Consider the following 23,542-nt stretch of genomic DNA (forward strand, 5'->3'; position numbering starts at 1 on the left):
CCCCAGGGCCCAGCACAGGGGACAATCCCTGCCCTGCTCCTGCTGCCACCCCACTGCTGAGCCCAGCCAGGCTGCCCTTGGCCTTCTTGCCCCCCTGGGCACGCTGCTGGCTCCTGTTCAGTTGCTGGCACCAGCCCCCCCAGGCCCTTTCCCTGCAGCAGTTTCCAGCCCCTCTGCCCCAGCCTGGAGCAGGGCCTGGGCTTGGGGTGGCCCAAGGGCTGGATTAGACCCACCATCCTACAATGCAGCTCTGCCAAACCCTACATAGCTCAGGCTGAGGTGCTGTGTTACAAATTACACTTGTGTGTCTTATTTTTGAGCCTCCAAGTCAAACGTTTTGGTGTTTCCAAGTGTTCTGGGATCACAAGAAGTCAACTTCAGGCAAGCCTGGATGACGTGCCTGCACAAAAGACAGACCCTGTGGGCCACATGGAAAGTTCAGCCAAGAATCCCATCTCCTGAGGCCAAGAGATTGGGAAAGGAATTTCAGGGGAAAGCCATTTTGCACATAGGACAAAGAGCTGATAACATTTCTGCTATATCCTACAAATATCCACCAAGGATACAGGCCCAGGTGTGAAAAAGCAGATTCCTTTCACCATGGAGATGAGCTGATTCAGGAGAAGCGAAATAAAACCAAACAGGAAAAAAATGAGTTGTTTGGTGGAGCTTTACCTGTGACCCTGTACTGCTTCTGAGCATCTGACTTCACACCCCAGGAGGCATCGAGCACAGGGAGCCCCAGCTACAGGCTCCAACTGGGGGCCAGCTGCAGGACAGATGGACCCCAGCCTTTCAGTCTGAGCACAAAGGAAACAGAAGACCCCCCCAAAACACAGAGAGGAGGATAGAACAGAAGCCATGCTAGCAGCACAAGGGAAACCAGAGAGTGTTTCAGTGGGAGGATGTAGATCACAGGGAGAAGTGCAGTCTTTAACCAAATGATGAACACCATCAGTCCAGGACTCCAGTTTACCAAGTGGCTGGAGCAGCAATGAAGTGCCTCTGTGCCAACCAGCAGGAAAAGAAAGGCTTTTCAGAGCTAACTGTGGCTATTTCAGCCTTTCCCTAAAAGCATGACCCTTCCAGCTCTGTGCAGGATTCTCTCCTGACTCAAAGGACCCCCAGATTTGACACAGAGGTGGTTGAGGGGGTTCTGTTTGGTTGGAGGTTGTATTTCATTATGAACCACTCCTTAACAAAAAGCTCAGTCAGAATCAGTGAAAAGCTGATGCAGCCAACGTTGATCTGAGAAAGCAAAATCAATTCAGCATCTGAGCCACTTGAAAATAATCTGGCTCCATAACAGGAGAGAAATTGGGTGGAAAGGAACACAGAAGATGTCAGCACTGCTCTGTGCTTCTGTGCAGCTCCATTCTGTCAGTTCCTGCCGGGAGGGAGGGTGGAAGTAAGGACAGAAAGAAAAATGAAGGCATTTCAAGCTCCCAGAACCCCTAAAGGAATTGTCTGCATGTTTAAAGGCACTTTCTACAGAGGCTAGAACATTAGCCTTGAAGTTGTACATGTCATTTGAAAAAGCAGCATTCACTTTGTTCACTTGAGCAGCCCCAAAGTTTACCAGGCAGACAAAGACCATTTGCCAGGTCTGGACCCCAAGTGCCAGACAAAGGCATGTCCCTCACCCTTCCAAGGAGCAGTACCAGTGCTCAAGGCAGTCACCTCCAGCTCACTTTGTATCTGTTCCTTCCCTGAATGGCTCTTAGGAATGTAACTCGTGTGCTGTCTGCTGCCCAAGGTGTTGGAGTGCTGCACTAAGCAAAGGGAGTGATTAAAAGTAAACTCAACCATCAGGTCCACGGATTAATGAAGGGAGAGGAGAGCTCATCAAGCTGTCATGTCTCCACTTCCAATTAGAGGGAGAATGACAAACATTCCCCCAACACGCTCACCTCCAAGCAGTGGATGTGAAAGGAGACACAGGATTTCCCCAGAGCAGCTAAAAGCTGTGGGGAGAGCCCACAGGGGAGTTTTACTCCAGGAGGAAGAACTTCTTTCAGCAGCTTCTGCAGTCCAGGTCAGGCTGTCACATCAAATACCATCTCTGGGTGGAGTTTCACACTGAGGGCCTGCCTGCCATTAGCTGCCAGCAGGCAGGTTAATACAAAAGCTTCAGTGACATTCAGCATTGACATCAGCTCCTGCTCCTTGCCTGGAGGTTTGTGTTGCCCATCAGATCCTGTCCAATGCCAAAACACCGTCTCATGTTTAAAACCAGCCACACAGAAGGGGGAGATGGGCACACCACATACCCCTTCAGAGCATCAAAGCACAGCCTGAACCACTTGCACTGTGAACATCCCCAGGCCACTGCAACCCTGATGCCATGAAAGCCATTTCCCTCCCTGATACCACCTGGGATTCATCCTGTCCAGTTCAGGAGAGCTCATCATCCCTTTCACAGAGCTCTTCCTTTTACCATCCATAATTACCACCCAGACACAGACATTTGGAACTGTCTGTTGTGATGCAATTATGAATTACATTTACTGCTAATTAGCAGGTGGATCAGCAGCTGTAGGTGCTTTACTGATCTGTATTTTAAATAGCCTCATTGTTCAGTGATTGTTCACCTTAGATAGTGCTCATACTCTCTCAGAAAAGGACCTTCCCTTCCATTCACAGCCCTTTTCCACCTCAAATGTCCATGAAATGGTACAGAGAGGACATCCCAGTGAGAAGGAAGCTGCTGGATTCTTTGTGCCTCTCTTGCTCTGCTCTCTGAGGTACAGGAGGGATCCTAAGACACTTTGCAACCCCAGGCAGAAACCCCTCCTCATCTGAGTCCTGCACTGGGAAACTGCTAAGGAATCACAGCACAGAGCTCAGGGAAAGCAACAGGACAAATAAAATAGGAAACAGACATTAAGAGAAGGATGAGAAGCATCAGGAAGCTGATGCCCCCACCCGACCCAGCCCTTGCTCAGCACAATGGCTGTTTGACAATGTGAGGGACTGGCCTCAGCCTTCTCTGAGGTGCCAAGCTGGAAAACCATTTAAAATATGGGGGGAAAAAAGGTTAAATGAGGTCCTGTAGGTGCACCCAGAGGAGTGCCCATTAGAAGGGCAAGGGCTTTCCCATGAGCAGGTCCCTAATATGCCCCCATGCCAATGCATGACCTTGTTTAACCTTTCTGCAACAACTCCAAGAAGTACCCACTTGGAACAAGTGACCCTTGAGCCAGGAGAGCCCCAGAGCCCCCCCTGACACCAGCATGCCCTACCCAACACAATCATCTGCAACAGAGTCCCAGGTCAGGATAAAACAGCTACTGGAACTTCAGCATGTTGCCCCAGGCAAGTGTGGGTGCTGCTTCTGGAGTCGCTGCCCTGGAGCACCCAGCTTGCCATGGACAGGGAGCTGTGCCCTGGCTGCCACCCCCCAGCCTCCCTCCCACAGCCATTTCAGAGCTTCTCTCTGAAAAAAACCCACTTTGCATGTCCTGATCCTGTTCCATCAAAACAAGCAGGTGAATTTGAGCTGTTTAAACAGCAGATCTGTGTTAACCCCAAATGTTTAGACTGAAATAGTCGAGGGAAATGTCACAAAATTGGCAGAGCCTGGAGACACAAGGTGGCAGGAAGCTCCAGCAGTGCCAAGCAGCTCAGGCTGCCATTCCCCAGCAGCTGGTCCCTCCAGCCCTCCCCCTGCAGACACAGACACACATTTACACTCAAGCCTTTGCCTTTAAAAGGCATGTGGAATAAAAGCTCTTCTCCCTCTGCACCTTGCATTAGGTGCAAACTGTTGTGCAAGAAGGTGGGTGGTGCTGAGCTAGCACAGGAGCTTTGTTTTTCCAGAGAAGAGAAATCATTTTGGTGGAAGAAGCTGGAGACTCACAGTGGGTTTCAAGCTTAAACACAGTCAGCAAGAGGCTGCAATGCTCCATGTGGCATCAGCTCCCAAAGCTTCTGTCAGCCTTGGGGCTGCCTCTGTGACCAAAGATAGACAAGTTTTTACTTCTATGTTGCTCTCAAAGCAGCAGAGTCAGGATCTGTAGGGTCAATTAAAGACACCCCATGAGTTCTCACCATTGCCATGCACACAAGATGCTCACAACAGCAAGCAGCTACCCAGCTGACCTGGAGAAAACATCAACATAGAAACATGATGGTTCCACGGTCACACCAAGGCCCAGGGGAGGAAAAACCATCACATGAGCAAACACAGTTAATCAGAGACCAAGCCCCAGAATATCCTTTTGCAGAGCAATACACCACCAGCCTAGGAAAAAGGCACAGCAAAGGCTTCAGGTACCAAAACACAAACAAAAAGCATTTCTGTCATTAAGGATCACACCTCACAGTGAAGATCCAACACAGGAGACAGCAGCAACCTTGATGCACAGTAATAACAAACTACAATCAAACCCCAAGCTGCATCTTTAGTGCAGGGCACTGCAGAACTTGTCCTGCTGACTTTGGAAACCATTTCAACTTGGGCCACACAGCACAAAAAGCCAGCATGGCTATGGGGATGTTTTCCTACTTAACTTGCACACCATTGCATAAAAATTACTTCAAGATCCAAGTTAGAGACCCTGAGACAAAGCAAGACTGAAGGCTGGGAAGAAATCAAAGAATTGCAACCCAGATGATGACAATTCATACTAAATTGCTGTATGCCTGGGAGGGAAACTACTGACTTGCAGTGTTGATGAAGAAAATGGCCCAACCCTTTAAGGATGAGGGGTCAGTGAGCCCCAGGACAGGGCTGCAGGCTGAAGCTGTTAGGAAAAGACTGAGAATGTGCTGCTTTTCACCCTGAAGTCTCTCTGCAGACATCCAAGAGTTGGTGGAGCAGGCTTTAACTCCACAAGATGATGTGTCTCACCCCTGCCTGCACTACAACAACATCTTTGCTCAGTCCTTTGCAGAGATGTAAGATGAGTTGAATTCTATCTTCATTAAGAAGACAGAGCATCAGCATTCTGCTTTGTAACCAGACTTGCAGTAGTGTATAAGTCACCAGCTTGAGCCAGATTCTTTCCATCTGCAAACCACAGTTCACTCAGAACCTGACCCGTCTCTTATTGTTGCAGTTACTACAGGATTTCCACAAATCCCAAGAGTTTCTTGTTCCCCAGGAGCTCACCAGGCCTTTCTGTGTCAGTTGTAGCCCCAAGGCTCACATCCAGGCAGAACTGCAGCAGGGAGATGGTGCTACAGTAGGAGACAGTGCAAAGGCTTCGCTGAGAGCTAAAAAGCACTCAGGCAAATTAGGCACTTCAATACCACAACCCTGAGCACTTCTGCTTTAATCACCTTTATTTCCCTAAGTTACACACCCTGCTCCAGTTCTGCTATCACACAAGCCCAGGAGGTGCATCAGGAACTGAGAAGGTGGCTGCTCATTCCACATCTCAGCACAGGCTGGACCCGAGGCTACAGCGGGACCCGCTGCCTCGCGCCACGGAGCCTGCACCATGGGATCCTCGCTGGCTCAAGCTCTGGGACTGCAACAAACCCCCTTGTTGCCAAAACACTGTTGATGCACAGGCTGGAGAATAATTCAGCTCCCTCCTCTTTGGTTTTGTTGTGCTGGGCAGAGCAGTTAAGGATCCAAAAAGCTTTCAAGCAAACAGCTACAACTCAAAAAGCAAACAAAGCCTCTTCTGAGGGAAATGCTGTTGAAGTATGTAACAAACACTTCAGGTGAAGGTTTCCAAGCTTCCCAGTTTAAAAACTTCATGTGCATTTCCCAAATGGTCCAGGGAAGATGTGAATTCTGATCTTAAAGTAAAAATAACAAAAGGCTGTGGCCACAAACCAGCCTCAGAGTCCCACAGCCCTTGGCTTCCCTCTTTTGTGCATTTCAAATCACCACGAGCTTCACAAGACTTTTCAACAGCATCTTGTCAAAGTTATGGCAAGAACCATCTCCTCAAGTCCACTATTTAGTCAGTAGGAACTATACAAGCTGTGCCATGAGAAGAGACTTCAGGCAGCATCCCATCAGTTGAGAAAACACCAGGTCTGCTGGCTCCAGTCTCCAGCCAAGGACAACGTCATTCCACCCAGTGAGCCCACTCTGAGATCACCCCCTAACAGCACAGAAATCCAAGGAGGAGATGCTGTTCATCTCCAGCAACAGCATGTAGACTGAAGTTTCACTTTACTCTCTCAATACCACTTATTTCCAGTAGCTGGAGTGAACTGGGGGTAAGAAAGAGAATCCCTGATCCCTAAAATACCTGCTAGGTTCAAAGTTAATGAAATGAAAAGGAATGAGAAAAAGCATCCCCATCTCAGGGAGTTTTCCATGTGCCAATGTCAAAGGTTTCTGTAAAATCCAAATCATTCCTCTTTAGAGTGAGCAACTCAGCCCAGAGAGCTGAGAGTCAAAAGGGAATGGCACGATGCTGAAAGTCTCCTCTGGTAGTGGGTGGATGGCAGCCCCAGAGCAGCACCTAAGACAGAGACCTGGCAACAACACTGACCCACAGCTGGTGCTCTGGGCATCACCTACCCCAGCACTTAAAGGAAGGTTGTGTTTGCTACAGCTGGACAGTCACCTCACAGAGTAGAGAGAGGAAGATGACTGTCAAGCGCTTTCTGCCCCCAAAACTACTAGAGCTGCCCCAAAAAGCTGGGTGGAGGCAGTTCTTGGCAGTTCTGGTCTGGGGTTGACTCCCACCCCACTCAGGTGAACTTTACCAGTGTCCCTGAGCCTGCCCATGCAAGACAGGCTGACCCTAAAACCAGCAGCTCAGAGCCTGTGTGAAGATCAGAACACGCTGCACAGCGACTTCAGGGGCCACGAGTAAGAGAAAGGAAGGAAATGGAATGATTTCTCTGGCTTCTCTTCCCAGCTCCTGAGCTGGGTGCAGGTTACACAAGCCCCACATTCCACTTCTCCCAACTCCTGTGTCTCACCTGCAGCCCTACCCTGCCTCAGCCCCAGCCTTCCCTCGTCTCCCTTGCCCTCCATTACTCACCAAAAGCAGCTGGATTTACCGGTCTGGAGAAGTGTGGCTGCCCCATCAGATCCTTTGCTGAGCAGCTCAAGGGGAGGAGGGCGGGAAGGCAAGAAAGAAAAAGGAAAAAGTCTACCCTGAGAGAGCACTCTGAGTCCTTTGAAATGGTAAATCCAGGCTTTGGGCTGGGAAAGAGCCCGGTGAGGGAGGCAGCTGCCAAGTCTCAGGCAACGGCAGCGGTGTGCGAGGGCCCAGCACAGGTCCTGCTCTCCCCAGACCCCATGGCCAGGCACTTGATTCTCATAACTCCGCGGCTGTGGCAGCTCCCTTCACGCAGGAATGCCTGTCATTCCAGAGCAGAGCTGGCTAGGGCCGAAGCTCAGGAAGGGGAGGAGACAACCAGCCACGCTCCAGCCACTGAGCTGCATAATCCAAATCATCAACACCCCTCAGCTCCTTCCTCGCATCGAGTTTAGCAAGGAGAGAAAAAGCAAGAGAGGGAGACAGAGGCGTTTGGCTCAGGGAAGGGGCTTGGAGAAGCCCTGTGTGGGGTTTCACCTCCTAAGGAGCCTCCTTGAGCCTGCAAAACACAACCCAAAGCAGTCAGGAATGAGACAGTGTGGGGCTGTAACTGAGCTGAGAGCAAAGGGGGATTTCAAAGTGAGTGTCTAAGTTGATCTGCAACTAACCAGCCAGAGGATAAAAGTACAGTTTCACTGCAATTCCTCTCTCCACCGAAGTCACTGGGAAGGAGGCAGGAGCAGGGAAGGAGGCAGGAGCAGGGAAGGAGGCAGGAGCAGGGAAGGAGGCTTCTTGGTGAATTTAAATCTAACAAAGGAAAATTTACATTTCAGAAGGAAAGTGAGAGTTTAATTGTTTATTCATGTGTCATAGCTTGGTGGTTAAGGTAAAAAACATCCCCTCTTGGTATCTGTAGCACAATAACAAAGATCTCCAGAGCTTTAAGTCTGTCCACTTGGATCTTTTAAAGTTTTCATCCATATCTGTGTTAGGACTTTGGTGAATCTACAGCCACTTCCAAGCCTTGTACCCCACATCCCACAGAGCAATGGGGAAACCTTTAAATATCCAGAAGCTTCATCTCAACCCTTAATCTGAACTTCTAAAGGTAAAAGGAAAAGCAATTTTCAAAAACCAGAGGGGGATTTGCTGCAGCACCACACCAGTGACTAATGAGGAACCTGAGCCTCACTGACACAGCTGGGTTTGCTCTTTGCCACTGAAGGAAGGGCAGAAAAATCACTCTGAAACACAGCAAGATTTGCTGCAGCCCCTGATGTCCCTGCCCTTGGCTGGTCAGCAGCTGCTGTACTTCAGTAGTGCTGAGTATTACCCAGGCAGCCAGGAAGAGTTCAGGACAAACCCCACTACTGCAGCAGCCCCAAGGGTAAACATCTTCTATTCTGAGAAACATCAAACTCCAAGCTCGTCCATTTGGGCTGGTGCAGCTGGGAACAATCAATGCTGCACATCAGTCAGAACAGACACCCACAGCTCTGTGTGGCAGTGGGAGGCAGCTCTGCAGCCGACACAGTGCAGGAGAGGGAAGAGGGTAAGTGATGAAACCTCATAAAACCCCACCTAAGCCACAAACACACCTGGAAGATGTGATGCTCTTGGCTCCTCCACTCTCATGTACTAGATATACCATGGGACAACTTGCAAGCCTGGCACCTCTCCTGAGGTCCAGCTGGAAGAAGCCGGGAGGCAGCGGGACATGCTGCAGCTTCACCTGCAGCAGCTCCCTGCACACCCCTGACCCCCCCCCAGCCCCACAGACAGCAGGTGGAGGAGAAAAGGATCAGCAGACCCATGGGGGTGGAGGAGCAAATAGCACTTTCCCCTCCCTCGCACAGAACAGATGGACGTTCCTGAAAGCGTTGCTCTTCTCAGCCTCCCACCACCAGCCATCCCTGAGCCCTGCAGAGCAGCCTGTGTTGGGTCAGCCACAGCAGTCAGGCTTCCCAGGACTTTTGATTTTCATTGTGGGCAATTAACACACTGATTCACAGGCATGCTCCACCTCATTTAAGACTCTTTGCTTTGAAACAAAGAAAAAGCCCTTTAAAAGCCATTTCAATCCGCTGCCATCTGGCTGAGACCCACAAAGTTTGGAGATAGAGGCTGGAAGATTTCTCCAAGTCTGTAAATCAGCTGTCCAGCTTGGAAGGAGGTCTGGAAAAAAACCTCCCTGCATCTGGGAACGCTACAGAACACTGAACACTGCATCTAGACTTGCCTGACTCACAAGGAGCTTAAAGCCACTGCATTTTATATTGTGTTTGCTGTGAATTAAGGGCACACAAAGCTCTGCTGCAGAGCAGATGACACACAGGAGGTTGTTAAAGCACAGCAGCACAATCATGTGCCTGACCCTCTTCTTTTTGCACTAGTAAAACATGAAACATTAGTTGAAATGCCAAGAGATGCATTTAAATTCACAGTGGCTGCAGTCTGAGAGCACTCTGGGACAGTTACTCTGGTATCACACAGCTCCTCAGTGGGCTGTGAAAACACACCATGCAATAAAGCCCTTTAGTGTTTCTGTATCACTGATCAGGCCTAAAACACCATCACCAAGAGAATATTTGGCAATAGCATTTGTAATAAAGGTTGCACCAGAAGCATTACTGTTGATCCTGAAATGCAGGGCTGTGGGACTTGAGGAGCAAAGCAACACAAACCTGCATTTCAAACTGCAACTGGCTTTGGACTTCAAACATCCTTTAGGAGCATCAGCCATAACTCTCTTCTCTTTGGGGTTGAAAGAACAAAAACCCCAAGCAGAAGAGGGCTGACAAAACACAGAGAACAGCAGAAACCCAAACAAAAAGTAACACCCACTATCATTACTTTCAAGGTGGACTCCAGGCCAGAAAAACCTGCCAGTCCATCCTTCATTTCCAGCTCTGGAGAGAGAGACAGAGAGAGAGGTGCAAATTCTGCACCAGCAGACACAATGCATAACAATGTTCTCATCTCAACTCTAGCCCCAAGCCAGAGCATAAGAGCAGCCACACTTGCTGTGCTCTTTACATCCACAGTGCTTTGTTTTACAGCTGGGGAAAACTATGGGACAGAGCAACCTGCCCAAGCTCCCTGCCAGCAGCATGTGAAGAGCAGAGGGCACTGGCACTCAGGGTTTGGCACTCCATTGAGTGAGGTTGCTTCAGCTCTTCCAAGAGCAGTGAGACAAAACCTCAGTCTCCACCCAACAGGGCATCCAGGATAAAGGAAAACCCACACTTCAAGCAAGGATAAGCAACAAATACCCAAAAGTCCCATAATAATGCAGAAGGGGCATCTGACTTAGCTGTGCAGCCATGAGAAGAAACCAAGGCAAACCCTTTACTCTTCAGGGGTAGGTGAAGAGCTTCATGAGAAGGAAGAGCTTGGAATAACAAAGAGCCTTCTACAGGAAAGCAAAAAGGGATCTTGGCAGATAGCACCTTCCACATTTTCTTCTAAAAATGTAGCAGCAAGAAATCCCAGTCCCAGGAAAGTTTCAAAGGGTTTCAGGGGAGTCAGAGGATTGGGCCCAAGAAGCTTCATCTCCTCTCCATCCAGACCAGCATCACATGAAAAACCCAATGCTCACATTTTAAGCCTGTTTATATACATTGTAAAAGGAACTCTTCTGCATTGTTTCACTTCAAACATCTAATGAAACCCATAATGAGCAGAAATATGAGCTCCTCTAATGAAGACACTGCTCCTGTTTCAGTTCACAGCAACGTGAAACACTGCATTCATCTGCAGTGACTCAGGCATTTGTGTTCCATGATTCAGCCACAGGAACATGACAGAGGACTCTTGCATTATCCCATCTGTGCAGAGCTGTCTGTTTCAAACCAGTGATACTGGGCGTTTTCCTTCAGAGTTCATCCACAAGAAAGTCAACAGGAGCTATGAGATGTTTCAGGCTCTTTCCTTGCTGGAGATGCACCCACATGAAATCCTAACACAGGCCTGTGGCAGGAGGGTTGGCAAGGAGAAGAAAAAGTGACATCATTGTGACTTTGGATGTGTTTCACCACAGCCTGTTTGCTAACAACGCTCAGCAGCTTTGGCATAACAAGAGGTATATGTTATATACAGGTAACTAAAGCATTAGAGGTTCCAAACAAGCACAAGGAACAATGTGTTCCCTGTTGAGGTGAGGGAGCACTGGCAGGGGCCGCCCAGATGGGCTGTGGAGGCTCCTTCTCTGGGGACATTCCAACCCAGCTGGGTGAGTCCCTGTGTGCCCTGCTCTAGGTGGTGCTGCTCTGGCAGGGGGTTGCACTGGGTGAGCTTTGGAGGTCCCTTCCAACCCTTAACACTCTGATTCTGTGGGGGAGAGTCACTGAGCACGAAGGCAGAGTGAGGGGAAGGCAGCAGTGGGCAGGCAGGCTGAAAGGTCACCGGCCAACGCGACGTGACGCTCTTCCTCTCTCCTTACATGGTATTAACAGTCAGCCCCATACCCAGGGTGGAAATGGAACATGGTTTATTTATAAGGCAGCTGGCATGGCATTGTTCAGGTTCTGTATACTGGGATGAAAGGGAGCTGGTTTGGATGAGAGAGAGAAGTGAGGTAACCGCTCCTAAACCACATGATTTCCTCCGTGCTTCCTCTGACATTTCCAACAGGGGAAACTCCTATTTCCCAGAGAATTCCAGTCCCTTTGTCCCCACTAGTTAGTCAGCACAGCAATAGCAGCTGTTGGATCTCTGAAAGCCAAGGGCAGCAGATGTGGCACGTTGTGGACTATCTTGGAGCCACCATCATGGGCTGGTGGTGGGGCAGATGAGCAACCCATGTGCCCTACAGCAGCACAGATGGTGCCGGGGACAGCAGAAGTGGGGGAAGAGCATTGCTCTGGGCTCAGCAGCAGCATGACAGCATGTTCAACCTCATGCTTAGGGAGGGAAAATAAAGCTGAGGACAAGCTCCTGGGAAGCCTTGTGATCACAGCAGGTCAGACACAAGGAACCACTAAAGCACCATCCTAAAGAGAATTGCATAGTGGGTCTTGAGGCCAAGAGGAGCTTAAAGCCAAAATATCCCCCAGCTTTGTTTTCCACCAAAGGAAACTTCCAATGAGAGCATGGCCTAGCCAGTCCTGAGAAACTGTCACCTTCAGTGCCTCCTCACCACTCACTATAATTACAACACATGCTAAGTATTTTCTTGTTTACTAGGGAGGGAATGCTGAGGAATGTAATCCTGACAAAATTAAAGATTCAGTCACATCTTGGCTAACTTCATCACCACAGTGATTCACAGCTATGCCATCTTGAGGCAAGGGAAACCTCCAAAGCTGACAAACTACTTTTTGGAGCACCTTGAAGCAGCATTTAAAAGAAACACTGGTTCAAAGCCAAAAGGAAGCACAGATATAAGACACATTCCAGCAAAGCATCGTGCATCAGCAAAGCATCAGCATGTTCCCAGCAGTGAAGCACTCGGGGGCAGGACACCCATCTGCCACTTGCAGCTATATTATTAGGAACACATTAAGCAAAAACATGGAGAAGAAGATGACATTAATTATTCCATTGTTTAGAGAAGAAACAGGCTTGGCATTTAGCTTACCACTTGTCCAAAGCCTCCCTCTTGCATCAGAAACTAAGATACTCGGAGAAGAACCTATAAACTGACATCACCTAAGGCTTCCCACTGCAAAATACTGCAGATAAAGAATGATCAACCTACCTGAGTTTCAGCACAAAGCAAGACTATACTCCTCCTTTCAAATCACTACCCAGCATGTGCTTTTAGGACTGGCCTAAGTGTGCAGTGCTCTTCCTGAGCAAGTGGCTGCAGTACTGTCCTAGACAGTCACATTCTCTTTGGTAACTGTCTTACTGGACAAACCAAATACAAATGAGACTTTACAGCTTTATACAGACATTATTCAGAATATCTGAGGCCTTTGGCAAAGAGCTGAGTCCATCTATGTCACCTGTAAAACTGATGGGCCAGACTCTTAAGCACTAACGCTTGGGACTGCAATTTAACAGCAAAATTGGCAGTAAATCCTAAGCCCCTAAAATAAGGTTCAATTTAAGTGAACCCTCAGAGGTAGCACTGTATTTGTTAGGCTGCCATGTACAGGTTATGCTCCACAGGCTGCTATCCTTGCTCTGATTCATTAAGACTCAGAAACCCCAATTTCTCTTCCTACCCCTAATCCTTCAGGATGACAAACCCCAGCCTTAAACTGGAAGCCTCTGCCCACATGCTAGCTGAAAGGAATGGCAGCAAGATTGCTCTGTGAAAGCCTTGTTTCCTCTTTTTAACCTTTCAGAAACATCTCAGCACATGCACTCACTCTTCCCATCCCAATGTAGAACTGCACCAAGAGGTTTCTGAAGCCTTCCCTCGGCCAGGCCCAAGGGCTGACTGCAGACACCCCACACACCAAGCAGCCAAATTCTCCTTCAATACCTACAGCTCTGCAGGCTGGAGTTACATTTTTTCCAAGTTACTGCACGAAGGCAGGCAGTGCCAGGGCATCCTACCATCCTTCATTTACTTGGCTCTGCCCAGGGAGACTGACAAAAGCGCCTTGGTTTAGCTTTTTGGGGAACACCCAACTTCCCTACCGCACCTGCTCTGCTTTAATTATTGCCTAGGCTAAAAGCTCCTCATTAAAATGCAAGGCAAGTTTGGCACACAATCTCAGCTCCTGAGCATCTCCAGCAGATACATTTGGAAGAGAAACTCACATTCCCTGCCACAGCTCAGAACTGGAAGGAAACAGGGTATAGATTTGGCTGAAGGCACTTCAATTTGGGGAGGAAAATACTTTTTGCACCCGGGGTAACTTGAAAGCTCTCATGAAATGTTCAGATGTTAAACCACCACTTCAGCTTCACACACAAACATCAGGTTTAAAAAGCTTCCTTTCCAGTGTACTGTGTTTTTAACAAGGCATTTCTACCAGAGTGAAGCTGGCAGGTAATTACAGGTTTGACCTCCTATTGCACAAATATACCTTTTGAAACAATGTGGGTAAATATTTGCCCAATATAAGGAGACAACTCCAAGAGGAACCATTCCAGTTTATCAACTTTGTGATTCATGTTGATACAAGCTTTATTCTCTATTTAAGGAACAAGATAAGGCTTAGGAAGTTCATCTGGCCAAACATCTTGCATAGATGTAGATGCACCATGGACCACCCAAAATGGTGGCACATCCAGACCACGGCTCACACTCAGACGAGAGCCATCAGCAAGACACTGAGTGAACCTCAGCCTCAACTCTCCAAATATTTACTCTTGCCCAACCACCAAGGTGTCTCCAAGCAGCAGTGAGGCTTAAGATTGAAACATAAGACTGCTGTTGGTGTGATTAAAGCAGCGTTTAGCCGTGTGCTGTGAATCATTCCTTTCCTCACTCCTGTTCAACTGGGGAGAGAACTACTGAAAGCACAATGCCAGCACCCTATTGAACCCTCTAAAGCTCCTCCTGAAATCCCAGCCCCTGCCTTGATGCTGCTCTCTTTCTGCCAGCACTCAGAGCTCTTCAGCCCAAGCACTAAGAGCCATCCCAGAACAAGGCACCCAAAAGCAGGTGTGACAATCACCGATGTCCCAGGACACGCACGGATCAGATCCCCAAAACCAAGCGCTGTTTGTGCATCACACCGACTCTCAGGAGCTGCAGAGACAATGCCATGGCACTTATTTACACTCTCAAGGCCATTTCATATAATTCAAGGAAATGCCAAGAGATGAGATAACCCCATCGGTTCAGAAGGTATAGCTGATTGTAACCTTGCAAGAAGCTGTTTCTCCCAGAGTTGCTCCCCCTCTTGCAGAGATGACCCTTCACACATTCCCAGAATCCTCATTTCACAAGATTTCACCTCAATCCCTTGCTTCTGCATTTGCAGAACATCAGTGGTGACCTTGTTTAGGAGCAAGTAGCACCAATACCAAAACAGCAGCCAAAAGCTCTTTCTGAGACTATCAGATAACACTCTCCTCTAGTCACACTTGACATGGTTGAACATGGGGCAGCAACCTTTGAGCACTGCTGGAGGCACAGTGGCCAAAAGGAAACGTGGCTCAACTCAAACAAGGACCATTTCTGCCAGTAAGAGGTTTGACTGTAGCCCAGCATGACCACTGCAGCCCATCAGGACTGCCTTTGGAGCAGCCAGCTTAAGTGCCAAAGGCCAGCAGCTCTGCAAGGGTGAGCTACTCTAATATTTACCTACCTCCTCAGACAAACTGTGCAGCTAAGAGTTATAGCACACTGCTATTTCAAGTATGTGAGCTAACAAGCTTACAGCCAACCCAGGAAGGCTTATGTGAGTCCTAGTCCTCCCTTCACTTGCAATGCAGATAAGCCCCAAGTCAGTGTGCTGGAGAGGGCAGCGTGCTGCACCTCACGCCTGCCACAGCAGCCTTTGCACACCTCACACCTCTGTTAAACACCTTGAGATAGGGGCTTGGATCAAAGAATCACATGGCAGAGATTAGGCAGCCACAGAGCTCCATGCTACATCTCATGGCTCCATGAGGTTACAACGTACTTTAGGGCTCAAAGAGGCCAAGGCTGCTGAGGGATGAAGATCTGACTCGTAAGTATTGGTACAAACCCGTCACCATGGCATCCACCAAAGAGTTCCTGCCTCAAGATCTGCTGCATGTGAGACCAAGAGGCACCTAACCTCAAGTTGAAGGGTTTTAGCTTGCAGGAAGAATGAGCAAGAGCTCTCTTGAAGAAATCCAAAGAGAAGCCACTGAGAAAGACAGGCACGTTTGTATTAACTCCACAGGGGTCTGTGTCTCCTGTCAGATGATATTCAAGGGGGCACAAAGGAAAGGCTGAAAACCAGGGATCCAGTAGGCACATTCTTCAAGCAGTAGTTATAGGAAGGATATGTTAGAGCAAACATCTGAGCTACTGCACAACACACAGTGTGTAAATCACAGAATCTCAAGGGCCCCTTGGCTACACCAGCCCACATCTTCTAAGCAGCCTGGACACATCAGTCATTAGCAACACTGAAGCCTCCTTATGCTGTAAAGGAGCCCCTCAGAGATTTCAAAGCAATTCTCACCTTCCTCAAGTGAATAAGAGAAACAAAACCTCATCAAAACAAATCTCCAGTTCCTAATGAGATTCAGATCAGCCTTAGGAAAACCAGACAGAATCAAAGCTTGGAAACTGGAAGCTGCCTGACCCTTCAGTGGCACTTCCCAACATTTCTGGGAGATTCTGGCTTGGCACAACAACATCTGCTCATTTAGTGGGTGTTGTAGCAATCACTCCAGCCTGGTTTATTGTTCATTGAGCCTCTGGCTCCAGAGTAAAGAAACAAAATCGTTTTCCCTGACTTTGAAACTCAAATCCTAATTCTGACCAGGGTGAACCTCTCACAGGCAGCAGCCTGATTGCTGTCCACAACTGCAGAACCATGTCCCTGTGTTTTGCCCTGCTGCAACCACGGATGTCACTTGTTCCAGCTCATGACAAATGGCTGCAGAAAAGTCAGGCCACCAAAACCTGGAGGTCTGTGGGCTCAGTAGGACAGCAATCCTGACTACAATGAACACCAGCCAGTGACTGAACATGCAATAAGGCTTTTCCCTCTTTTCCCTCTCCTCCCTACACGATCATCTTGGTTCTTGTGTCTTTCCTCACATTGGCTCCCTTGCAATTTATCAGACTGCTTAAAAACAAACTCAAGATAATCCATTTAAAAAGCCCCCCAGTTATTTTTGTTTAGAACAATTGCTACAGGCTCTCCCAGTTGCAAAATCAGGTTTTCAAACCACAACTGATGATACTCACGATGGCTTGGGAACAGTTTCTGGCACAGGAACTCACTTCACTGCAGGCTCTTGATGCCAGGAAGGCATGACGAAGGGAAGTCTCCTTTTATACTCATCCTTGTTCTTCAATTCTTTTCCTAAATATTTATTTAGGGATGGGCTCAAGGGATCTTTGCTGTGGAGGAGTGAATGGCTTCATAAGGCAACAGGGTGCTCATCAAATAAATCCAGCACTGCTGGAAAACCATGTCCCAGACACCACCTCCCAAAAGTAACTCCAGGAAGACTGATCAAGACTTTATCCTGACCAGATAGGGAGTGTTGGGGGTGCCAGACTGACTACTGTAATCCCATTATAGTTATCCAGAGCAAGCAGTTTGCTCAATATTTGAGAGATAACAGGATTAACTTCATGTTCAACATCATTCCAGCCTAATAATTGAAGAATCACTCCTAATGTCACCAATTCAACAGGGGATTCCCATCAGGGTCCCCAACCAGCCCCAGCTTTGAAAGTCCCTTCATTAGAGTCAGCATCTTAAGTTAATTACTTGGAGAGATTTTCCTTTCCTCCCCAAAAGCAAAATGTAACTTAACCCCTGCAATGCACAGTGCTTGAGGAGAACAAACTTCCGCCTTCCCTCCAGGAAGGGACAATGTTTACTTGCCGAATCACCACTAATGTCACCAAGATTTAATGTTAAGATCAAAGGACTGAGGGGTGGGGAGGGTGGGTAGAGGCAGCTTTTTCCAACACTTCAGTTGGATTTAAACAATTGCAGAGGTTGGTTATGGTCCTCTCAATGATCAAGGGTCGGCTTCAGACATTTGAGAACAGAGCTACCAGCAGATCCATTCACTAAGGATCACCACTGAGGCTTCAGGAGTTCTTTTCCTTGCCAAGCCATGACTCACTTTTCACCTACCCTTGGAAAAGAGTCCCTGACTGCAGCCCTGCTGGGGAAGGAAAGGGAAAATATACAAACCAAACAGCACACAGAGCTGTTTCCCAGCCCGTGGGGGGAGAACCACAGGAACCAGATTGTGTTTTTCCACAGGATTCTTATATGGAGCACAGAAAGTTATTAAATTCCACCTTTTCAAGTGCAGAGGGAGGCTTTTCTTTGGCTGTGCTACACTAATTAGGCCACTCTTATTTTCACAGAATCATTTAGGTTAGAAAAGCCCCTGAAGCTGCTGCAGTGCCAGCCCTCCCCTCACCCTGCCCAGCCCAGCACTGACCCACAGCCCTCAGCACCTCAGCTCCATGGCTTTGGGATCCCTCCAGGGCTGGGCACTCCCCCAGCTCCCTGGGCAGCCTGGCACAGGGGCTAACACCCCTCTCAGGGAAACAGTTCTGCCTCAGCTCCAATCTTAAACTCCCCTGGGGAAACTTGAGCCCCTTTCCTCATCCTGTCATTCATTGCTGGGGAGCAGAGCCTGACCCCCATCTCCCTGCAGCCTCCTGTCAGGGAGTGTCAGAGAGTGCTGCTGTCTACCCTCAGCCTCCTCTTCTCCAGGCTCAGCACCCCCATTCCCTCAGCCCCTCCCCAGCCCCTTGTGCTCCAGCCCCTTCCCCAGCTCTGTGCCCGGCTCTGGCCACGCTGCAGCCCCTCAGTGTCCCTGTGGCAGTGAGTGAGGGGCCCAGCACTGACACAGCCCTGGAGCTGCAGCCTCCCCAGGGCCCAGCACAGGGGACAATCCCTGCCCTGCTCCTGCTGCCACCCCAGAGCTGATCCCAGTCAGGCTGCCCTTGGCCTTCTTGCCCCCCTGGGCACGCTGCTGGCTCCTGTTCAGCCGCTGCCACCAACCCCCCCAGGCCCTTTCCCTGCAGCAGCTTCCAGCCCCTCTGCCCCAGCCTGGGCTTGGGGTGGCCCAATGGCAGGACCCAGCCCTGAGCCTTGTTCGGCCTCACCGCATCGCTCCCCTCTTCGCGGCATCCCGCGGGCTCAGGCCCAAGCCCGCCCGTGGCCGGCAGCACCGCGCCATCCCGCGCCTCGCTCCGCTCCGCTCCCGGTGCCGATCGCCCCCTGGCGGCCGCCGCGCAGCGCCGCAACCGGCGCCCCCGCACCCCGCGTCCGTGTCTGCGGGGCTCGGGGATTCCCGGCCACGGGGGATTCGCAGCCGCGTCCTGCCCCGCACCAGAGCAGGGTGCCAGGCTCTGCCGGGTCCCTGCGAGGCACCCAACGCGGTCCTGTCCGCGGCCGTAGCGGCAGGGAGAGGAATTCACTCAGTTCGTCCCGGGGGAGAAGGGCTGGGGGTGAGGTGCTGTCTCAGACCCCAGCACCCATTCTGGCCTCCTTCAGCACACTTCTATTTGCATCTCTAGATTTCTGCAGTGACCAGGTGAGCAGCAGTGGCACCCCATACACCCCAGATCAAAGCAGCTTTCCAGGCAGAAATGGAAGAGAAAAGGACTGAGACAGTGAAAGGAAAAGGCTGTTACACCAGCACACACAGCTTGACCTCACACAGCCTTAGTACAAGGCTCCGAGAGGCACCTGGATCCACTGCAAAACCCAAGTGTGCAAAGCTCAGCTCAAAAACAGAGCAGCCCAAATCCCAGTCAGCTAAACAGTGACATTTAGTTACTCCCATAAATATTTTACACATACAGGGCAATACAAATTTCTCATAACCCAGCTGGTAAGTCCTTCAGAGATGCTAAAATCCATGTTTCACAAAGCAAGCCAGAATGGGGCTGGGTTGAAAAGCAGTGTTCTTCCTCAGCAAGTCATGGTTATCACTCCTCCCATCACAGATTGGTTCACCCTGTAAAAACCCCACACCAGATCCTGTTGCACTCAGGTGTTTTAGGAGACAAAAGACACCTTCAGAAATCAGAGCCAGGCTCCTTTTCAAGACAAATGAGAAAGAAACAGATAAAGCAGTGACGTCAAGTGGTGAGAAGATGCAAGTGTCAGCCAGCAAGCTGGAGCAGCCCCAGCTCACTCCAGTTACAGCTCACAAGGGCAGCAACGTTAATGAGAACATTTGGGTTTTAAAAAGCCAGGTTTGCCATTCAGCTTGGACACATTGCTGCTGGCTGAAGTAAGAGAAAGAGTAATAACAACAAGAAATACCACTTCATTTATCCTACCTTTGGTTTCAGGCAGGCTCTTCTACCCCCCAACCCCAATAAAACCAGCTACTAAAAATCCTCTGATGGAATTTACAGGCAGTAAGGTGAATTGAAGGTCCAACAAGTTGAAAATGAAAACTGGCAACTCTGGAAATCTGACCCTTCTGCTCCATGCCCTGCTTACTGACCCACAGTAGCTCCACTCACTATTTCACACTGAGTTGGCCTGAATTATCCAGAGGATTGGTTACATGTCCTACAAGGTCTTATCTCTTAATACAAGGAATGAGATCATTCAATTCAATCAAAGCACTTCAGCGGACACAACATTTCTCACTCAGCATCAGCCTTTGCTACTATCATGCTCCAGCCAGCCCAGGGACCAAAGCATCTCATTCCCAACACATCCACAGCTTAGCCACTAAACCACAAACCCAGCAAAATTAACCTCCACTTTCCTGCAGGCAGAGCTATCTGTAGAAACTGCACAGCCCTTTACTTCAGCAGCTTTAAAAGTCACTCGAAATGAGTTGCCACAGAATTACGAGGTCTCTGGCAGGTCAGCAAATAATCTCTGTGAAACACTTGGCTTGCAGATTGGGAGTGGAAAAGGCAACAAGAGTTCAGACACATACTCAAATCATAAGGGGCTTGTTCATGGGGGGAATTATGGAGTATTTATTAAATGCCACATCACCTTGGAGGTGGAGAGCTGAGCTGAATCACTGGCACGTTGAGCAGAACGCCGGCACCTCATTCACTGCCCCAAGCACCCCAACAGCACTCAGCACGTTAATTACACCAAGAACTACAATATCCATCACAAACTGAAGAACAAAAAGGCTGTCAGGATAATGTCCCAAAGCCTTTGGCTAGCTTGTCAAACACACTGGACTTGTTTATGCTTTTATTATGTAGGTAAGCAAGTGTTCTGTGCTGCACCTGAAGACAAACACTGAGAGATCTCTCATCTCCACTGCTCAGTTTAACCCTCTGGTAAATCTGCCTAAGGAACTGCTGTATTTTGCTTTCCTGTGTGCTCACAAATTAGCATACTGCAATTCAGTGTTTAGTCTCAGGCACTTTGACCACTTTTGTTCTCCTCTGTTGTCTTGCACAAAGCAGTTTTATTGCTGTATACATAATATCCAGGATCTCAGAAGGGAATCACAGCTTCTGTGTCCTCCTGGAAGAACAAAATCCCTGTTCTTTTCTTCTGGAATAGACATTATACAGAGATTTGCACTGGTTGGGTAGCATTTGCTGCTCTTCTCCAGCACCATGTGACACTGAAGCAGCCCTAACTGCACTGCTCCATGTTTGACCCTGCAGATCAAACCCAGCCAACAACAATGGAGTTTAAACTAAGAACCACATCATCAAAACACTTTAGTTCAACATAGAAGTGCACATTTGATAAGTTTTCCCCTAATGCTGCTGGATGGTGAGTTAAATCCATGTCCTGGCAGCAGCCTCCAAGCAGCTGATTTCCAGTTGAAGCCTTAGTCAGCAAAAGGGGATTCCCAACAGCCAGTCCTGAGCACAAGGCAAGTCGAAGAACTCCTGAAGCAGAGGCTGGATTTCCATCCAAATCCTTCAGCAAATGCAAAGCATAATACAAGTGCCCTCTACCTCACCCTCTGCCCTTCCTGCCCACACTTAGACCCTTCCCTTCTGGAAGGGTGTACCTCAAACTACCAGAATGACTGTCCTGGAGCTCTAAAGCCTCATTAGGTTTCTGAAGAACAGCAGATAACTGCAGCACATTTCCTCCTCAACCCTGACACCCTGTTACAGTCACCATCAGGTCAGAGGGAGGTGGAGACCTTGCTCCCATGCAGGCAGCTCTGTCTGGCAGCTGTGGTCCTTGCAAAGTCCTCATCTCTGCCACCACTCCAGAGACACGAGATGGGAAAGTCATAATTTCTCCTTAGGTTCAAACTAACAAGCTACAAGCAAAACATTTCACATCCCAGCAGCCACTCCCTCAGCTTTCACTGCTGCTAAACACAAAAGGCTTCATAAACAAAGGAACAGCAAGAAGAAAGTCTCTTGGCAGACACCTTTGAAGCAGAAAACTGGTTTTCCTGAGCAGGTTTTGTTTCCTCATAATAGACTTTGCACATCTGTAGTCTTCTCTCTCTTACTTGCACATAGTGCCTCCCTGGAGGAGATGCCAAGCTTTGGGTCTTGGGAAGGAGCAATAGCAGAGTGCAAGAGGGATCTCATCCATGTTCCACACATCAGCTAGCAGCTGTATGAAAATGAGTGTTCTTTTCAGATCTCAAGGCAAGAGGCTGATGGAAGCCAGTGATTAAAGGGTCTTTGGGATAAGTCATAGTCATTACACCTTTACCATTGCATCCACCTCTGAGTCTTTTTTAAAAGGCATCAATGCCAGAACCTGCTTGGACAGTCTAGCCCTGGAAAAGCTTTTTGGTCTCCAACTTCCTTTCAGATAGCAGGGCTGCTAAGATAGGACATGCTTTGAACCAAACTTGATCTAAAACTCCTGTTCCCTATGCACATGTGATGATCATACCCTCAGCTCCATTCTGGGTTGGAACCTCTGAGCATCTGAAGGGATTGTGTTCATTTTTAGGGATTAAAAAAATGGGAGTGGGGTAGCCAACCATGTATCCTGCCAGGAACATGTAGCAGAGCTGGTGGCATAAGGAGGACTCACATTTCCAGCCATTTCCTCTACTCAGACTATATTTGGAGTCTTAAGTCTCCAAAAGCAGCAGATTCATATCACACTGGTTTCCTTACGAGGGCACAGAGCTCAGAAACCAGCATAGATGCTACACCAAATTACTTCTGTTTGCACAAAGGTTAAGGACTCAATGAGTATTTCTTATTTTTAGAAGGAAAGGAATTGGACAAAAAGTAGCACAGCAGGAGGGAAAGGAGATGAAAGTCAAAGAGGATGAAAGTCAGCCTTGAATAAAGCAATAACTGCAGAAGATTCTTCATCTCCAAACTCAGTATTTCAAGTGCTATCCTAAAAAATGCTGCTCTGGGTAAGAGTCTGTGTATGCAAAGGCTACTTCAGTCTCTCAAAATGCTCCACAGTTGTCCCACAGAGATTTTGACCTTTTAGGGAAGCTACTGAAAGGTTCATATCCCAATACCTGCAGGGGAAGTGTGTAACCACAAGCAGAGACTGTACACAGAGCACTGAAGTACAGGAGGTCAAAGGACCCAAGAGCAAACACTTCCCGTGAAGAATGCCATTGCTATGCTCACCCCACAGCTACTTGTGAATGATTAGCTCAAACACTACTTGGGCAAGAGAACTGCAGGCCTGCTTCCACGTTAGGTCAATCCAACAGCAGAGCTTTCAAGGGACACAGACATGAGGTGAGACTTGCCTGGTCAGGCACAAAGCTCCTGCTTCTTCAATCTCACAGACTTACAGGCAGATGAAATGCAAGGTACAAAGACAATCTGGACTATAAAAAAGGTCCAAACCTAGCTCAAATCATGCCAAGATAAGAGAGAGGTCTCTGGGAGAGGGTCTGGGCAGCAACAGTGTAGGCAGTAGGTGGAATAGCTGGAACAGGCTCTGAAAATAGAGTGTGATCCTTCACCCCACGTCACAGGAAGGATCTGAAGAGGGGAAAGGTATTCCAGTGACATTTCCCTTCAACAGATCACTTGTGTAGGTGGGACCTTGGAAAGCAGGGAAACCAGGCCCAGCAATGCAAGTATATTTAGATGTCAT

General features: G+C 48.7%; 1 protein-coding gene across 4 annotated transcripts in view; it reads right to left on the reverse strand.

Annotated features, from left to right (window-relative positions):
- The window catches only part of PHACTR4 (phosphatase and actin regulator 4), a 68,251-nt gene that overhangs the window by 16,865 nt on the left and 27,844 nt on the right, over positions 1–23,542 (reverse strand). For 2 of the 4 annotated variants that reach the window (XM_062014364.1, XM_062014360.1), the window contains exon 1: positions 6,957–7,287. The exons of the other annotated variants lie outside the window; for them this stretch is intronic. In XM_062014364.1, the coding sequence (XP_061870348.1) occupies positions 6,957–7,002 (46 nt within the window). In that variant the 5' untranslated portion in view covers positions 7,003–7,287. Of the gene's footprint in view, positions 1–6,956; positions 7,288–23,542 lie in introns of those variants that run through there. 4 annotated transcript variants of the gene reach the window in all.

This window comes from Colius striatus, chromosome 24 (genome assembly GCF_028858725.1).
Source record: "Colius striatus isolate bColStr4 chromosome 24, bColStr4.1.hap1, whole genome shotgun sequence".
Taxonomy (NCBI): domain Eukaryota; kingdom Metazoa; phylum Chordata; class Aves; order Coliiformes; family Coliidae; genus Colius; species Colius striatus.